The 5311-nt window shown below is 43.2% G+C and overlaps 1 protein-coding gene across 1 annotated transcript; it reads left to right on the top strand.

Annotated features, from left to right (window-relative positions):
- The first annotated feature begins 1152 nt into the window (after positions 1–1152).
- On the top strand, positions 1153–2522 carry LOC112890228 (sphinganine C4-monooxygenase 2-like). The gene is made up of 2 exons (XM_025957126.1): positions 1153–1493; positions 1603–2522. Exons 1-2 carry the CDS (start codon positions 1272–1274, stop codon positions 2194–2196), a joined length of 816 nt encoding a protein of 271 aa, XP_025812911.1. The 5' UTR covers positions 1153–1271; the 3' UTR covers positions 2197–2522.
- The last annotated feature ends 2789 nt before the right edge of the window (positions 2523–5311 follow it).

Genomic DNA, 5311 nt, shown 5'->3' with positions numbered 1-5311 from the left:
TACTAATACTAAGTTTTCTAGCGGTGTAATAGCAGCACTTAACCATCGCATGATTTCTTCTCAGACAAAGGGTTGGCCATCATGTTGCATCGAATAATACAAACGCTGAAGAGATATTGAAATCCGAAGTTTTGCAAATTTGACTTCTCGAGTAAAAAGATATTTATTTCTAATTTATTGCAGAGAAATAATGACAAGTTGATGTAGACAATGTAGCCAGTTTCACTTATACCTATTAAAGTTACAAGGTGGAGTCTGGGTATTCCCAATCCTCCGTATAGGATGTACTACCAGATTCACCACTTTTACTGAGTGTTTTACGCTAAGTGGCTGACAGTGATTCGTTGTTTTATTCTCTGTCGTCGGTAAAAGTTGGTCGGTGATTGCTTCTCTGGAAATCATCTGCACTCTCGGAGATCAGTTATGTAACACTCAAACACTCTCGGCCATCAGAGCAAACAAATAATAAACAAGTCATTCCTCTCGATCATTCATATGCAAACTCTTGGCAAAGGTGCTGAATCTGGTAGGTGGTGTCCATAACATTAGTCAAATCGCTACATATAACTTTTAGCTTATATGGTACTATAATAAATGAGAGAGGGAATTGATAGGGGAAGAAACCGGATCTTATACAAGATTTGGTTTTAAAATGAAATCTAACACTAGACAATATTAAATTGGTATTGGGAGGTTCATGGAGAACAAATGTAATAGGTGGAGAGGAGAGACAATAAATTTATTGCCACACTAAGAAACTATAGATTGTAGAGTGTAGTTTCTAAAGGAGATGTGTTGCTTATATGACAGTATAGACATCATCTATGGGCTAGAATTGGCCTTATTACTTACGACTTAATAACAATAGATAGCACATGCATCGTACCCTGTAAATGAACGGTTGAGAGAGTAGCAGCTGCAACTGCACCCGATCTCGGTGCATCAAAATAATATATTCTACCGCGCAGGTGCATGCGGGCTTGTTCAAAGTTGATTAGCTACTAATAGCAGCACTTTGTTGAATGCTAAACACGTCGAATCTTGACCGTAATGTCGTCACATGTCTGTGAACAAGATGTTCCCCCCCAGCTAGCTCTATATAAACATGCAAGATTCTAGTGTCAGATGCTACCAGGCACAATAGTACCTTGAAGAGCTGTAATCTAGCTAGCTAGCTAGCTGCAGGTAAGGTTCATCAGACAGCAAGTGCTTTCTAGTTTCTATCCCTCGCAAAAAAAATAGAAGTGCTTTCGCAACCGGAACACGATCGCATGGCGTTCTTCTCCGACGAGGCGTTAGCCATCGTCGTGCCCATCTTGGTGTACTGGGTGTACTCAGGTATGTATATGGCACTTGGCCAGTCCATGGATAAGTACAGGCTGCATCCCAGGAAGGAGGAGGACAGCAAGAACCTGGTGTCCAAACGCGACGTCGTCATGGGCGTGCTCCTGCAGCAGCTGGTTCAGGCTGCCGTCGCTGCCGTCGTCTTCGCCGTAAGTTTAAGATACCACTCCCTCGTCCATCCATGCATGGTTGTCATGAATTCTTTGGCAATTATTAGTAGTAACATTCTGAATTTTTTTTTTTTGTACGCAACACCAGCTAACGGGAGATAGCAGTAGCTCGTCGACGACGGCGCAAGACATGAGAGGCGGCTCGCCGTCGTCGTTCCTGAAGCTGGCACGGCAGTTCGCGGTGGCCATGGCCGTGCTGGACGGGTGGCAGTACGCGTGGCACCGGTACATGCACCTGAACCGGTTCCTGTACCGGCACGTCCACTCGTGGCACCACCGCCTCGTCGTGCCCTACGCGTTCGGCGCGCAGTACAACCACCCCGCCGAGGGCCTCCTCCTCGACACGCTCGGCGGCGCGCTCGCCTTCCTCGCCTCCGGCATGTCGCCGCGCGCCTCCATCTTCTTCTTCTCGCTCTGCACGGTGAAGGGCGTGGACGATCACTGCGGCCTGTGGCTGCCGGGGAACGTGTTCCACCTCTGCTTCTGGAACAACACGGCGTACCACGACGTGCACCACCAGCTGCGTGGCAGCAGGTTCAACTTCTCGCAGCCGTTCTTCGTGACGTGGGACAAGGTCTTCGGGACGCACATGCCTTACGTCCTGGAGGAGAGGCCAGCTGGTGGGCTGCAAGCACGTCCCCTCATGGCGAGAGCCGCCAGAAGCAATGGCCATGAAAACTAGCTAGCGAGGATACACGCATGCATATGCACACGTAAAACTAGCTAGCTAGCTGGTATAGTATTGGGGATTTTTACCAATGGTGTTGCGGAAGAAAGCGAAGGTATTAAAATGCGTTTTGCAAGTTACATGCTACATTTTCAAGTGGCTCATTCCATGTGTGAATGTAGGTCCAAAAATGTTCACCACCGATTCGTAAACCCCTATCACTAAGCATCCGCTAGATGTATGTCGACAGTGATAATGTAGCGTGTAACTGTCGGCATTGGAACCGGAGGTGAAACTATAACAGACCGGAGGTGTTTCTTTCACTTCCGGTTTGTCTATTAACTTGGTAGTGACAATGTCTATTTCATCGCCGGTTTGAACACCATGCCAGTAATGATAATGTTCGTGTCATGGCTGGTGTCCAACACGGCAGTTATAACGCTGTGAAGTCCGATTTCACATGCAAGCTTTATTTATATGTAGCACAGTTTTGATAGCAAAATAACTAATAGCAATGGAAGCACAAATCTCACACACCATGAAACATGTCACAAGCACAATGGATCAAAATATATAACAAGTCCATACATGAAATCTAAACCACAAGTTCATAGATCAAATACGTGCCACGAGTCCATACATAAAACATATTACAAGTTTGATAAGAACAATCCAAGCTATCCTTACCCTGATGAACCTAGCTAGTTGTTCTTGAAGTGCCAATAGCTTAGTTAGTAGCAACTTGAAAGTACCTAGCTTGGCATTCTGGAACACCGTGGGAAAAGCAAAAACATATCATTACTACACAAACCTTATCACCACCCGTTCCGTTCTCGCTTGGCATTTTCCCTCTCGCATAGTACTATCACTACACAAGGGTAATAATCAACCACCTCTCTCTCATTCACACTATATCAAAGCATCCACATAGTTAAGCTAATTAAAACAATTACCACAAACCCAACAAAGAACACATGTTGATCTCGCATATGTAAATAAGCATTGCAAAGACATAGACCATGAAGCATTGATAAGCATAAAGTATATGAAGCATTTACATATCAAGGATTCAACTAACCCTAGGAAAGAACATAAGCTTTACCCTATTATTTTGTAGATCATGATGCACAAAGGGATTTTGAAGACTCTAAAGAATGTTGTGACCGAAGATGGCGGCGATCCGACTCCAGAACAGGCCAGGCCGTTCAGCCTGGCCACCACTAGTACAGAACGGGCTTTAGTTTTGGTCCACAACTCCTTTTAATCCCAGTTTCCAAACCGGGACTAAAGGGTCTGCAGGGTTAAAAAAATAATTATCGCAAGCCAACCCTAACTCTGCAGTCCGCGGGATTCAAACATGAGACCTCTCGCCTCGCGCCTAGCTTCCTTACCACCCCACCTACACATGACATGCAACTCTAGTTGGGATGCTTTTCTTTTAAACTAAATCGTGGATGACCCTTTAATATTGGTTAGTAACACCATCCCGGACTAAAATATCTTTAGTCCCGGTTGGAGGCTCTAACCGGGACTAAAAATTCCTCCCACCGCCTAGCCATTGGAGCCGGGACTAATGTTAGTCCCGGGCCCAACATCGGCTGGGACAAATATCAAAGATGGAATATGTTTTCTGTAGTAGTGCACCGATCGGCCTAGGGCGTTACTTCGCCTTCTCGTCATCTCCTTCGAACCACGGTGCCATGGTCTGATCTAATCTCGGTTCTTCTAATTGTGGTGGTGGTAAAATGTGATCTATTCACGAAACCCTAATCCTCTCTTCATCGAGTCCTTGGGTATTTATACTACCTTCTAGAGTTGGTTGGGGTGCCTTCAAGGCAAAGTATCTGCAGGGAAACTCTAGGGTTGTCAAGACCTTCCATCTGGCAAAACGGGAGGTCGGTCGGAACTGATTAGGTCCTCGGCCAATCAGCCTAGCCCCCCCCCCCCCCCCCCGGGCTGATCCTCCTAACCTCAAGTGGCCATGTTATCCACATAAAAGTTGTAGGTCTTCGAGCATCTAAGTTTAGATACCAAATCCATCCCAATCAGAGTTCAGATGAAGGAGATATGGCCCATAAAAGTTCTGGTGGTCTTGTGGAACTGCAGGCCTAATGTTCATGTTTGCTCCTTTCTTTATCCGAAGTCCCGATATAAATCCAACTTGTATAAAGATTCTTAGTTTTATGTCATATTTCCGGTGATTTTGGAACATAGTTCAAAATACAACACACATGTGAATATAGGGTTATTTCAAGTGTCAAGTGGTGGGTTAGTATAAGAATTAGTCTAATTATGCCACTAAAATGGTACCAAAAAAGTATCGTAATCGATTGCCAACAGGCGCATGATGAGTTCCCCCAACCCTAAAAATATTATCATATTTTTTGTTATGAACTACATAAAATTTATTTAAAACATATAAAATAGCAAATCAGTTCAAAAATTATTCAAACACTTACATGACAACTTTTATGTAGTAAATTACGTGTAAAACATGTGTTTGGTATATAGGAGAACAAATATAGTTCTAGTGTGTATAAACTTAAAAAGTTTCCCTCAAGTGATAGGAATGAGTGTGAGAGATGTACTCATTTGTGAACCATGTATAGTGTAGTCTTTGTAAAATATTTTGAAATTTTTATGACAAGGTTATGCACATATAAAAGAAATCCATGTCAATTTACATAATTTTTAGGCTATGTTAGTTATTGTTAGTATTATTTTCGAGAGAGATGTAATTTTAAGTTTAAATGATATGTAACAAAAAATGGAACCATTCATCTATTACATAACTAGGAACGTAAAAAATTTATGTAAATAGAAAATAGTAAATCTATTTAAAAATATTGAAACTTGTACACCACATCTTTTATGTAGTATATTACATGCAAAAAATATATTTGGGGTATATGAGAAAAATATTTGGTACTTTAAATAAGAATATAGAAAATAATAATTCTTGTTTTTCATGGGCGAATCAATTTCCAGGTGCGGTCGATCCGAGCCGCCTCTGAAAATCCTTGTACTAGGGGCGGTCTGTGTTTTAGTCCGCCCCTATAAATCATGGTACTGCAGGGGCGGTTGGGGGCGGTTGCTCGTGCATCTGCCCCTAGAATCCCATTTCCAGGCG

This window comes from Panicum hallii, chromosome 4 (genome assembly GCF_002211085.1).
Source record: "Panicum hallii strain FIL2 chromosome 4, PHallii_v3.1, whole genome shotgun sequence".
Classification (NCBI taxonomy): Eukaryota; Viridiplantae; Streptophyta; class Magnoliopsida; order Poales; family Poaceae; genus Panicum; species Panicum hallii.
This window is presented reverse-complemented; position numbering and strand designations above follow the sequence as displayed.

Excerpts from the sequence above, each read along its gene's own strand:
- LOC112890228 (XM_025957126.1), top strand. The coding sequence starts at position 1,272 with ATGGCGTTCTTCTCCGACGAGGCGTTAGCCATCGTCGTGCCCATCTTG. Across the intron at positions 1,494-1,602 it reads TCGCTGCCGTCGTCTTCGCC|CTAACGGGAGATAGCAGTAG; the intron begins GTAAGTTTAAGA and ends ACGCAACACCAG.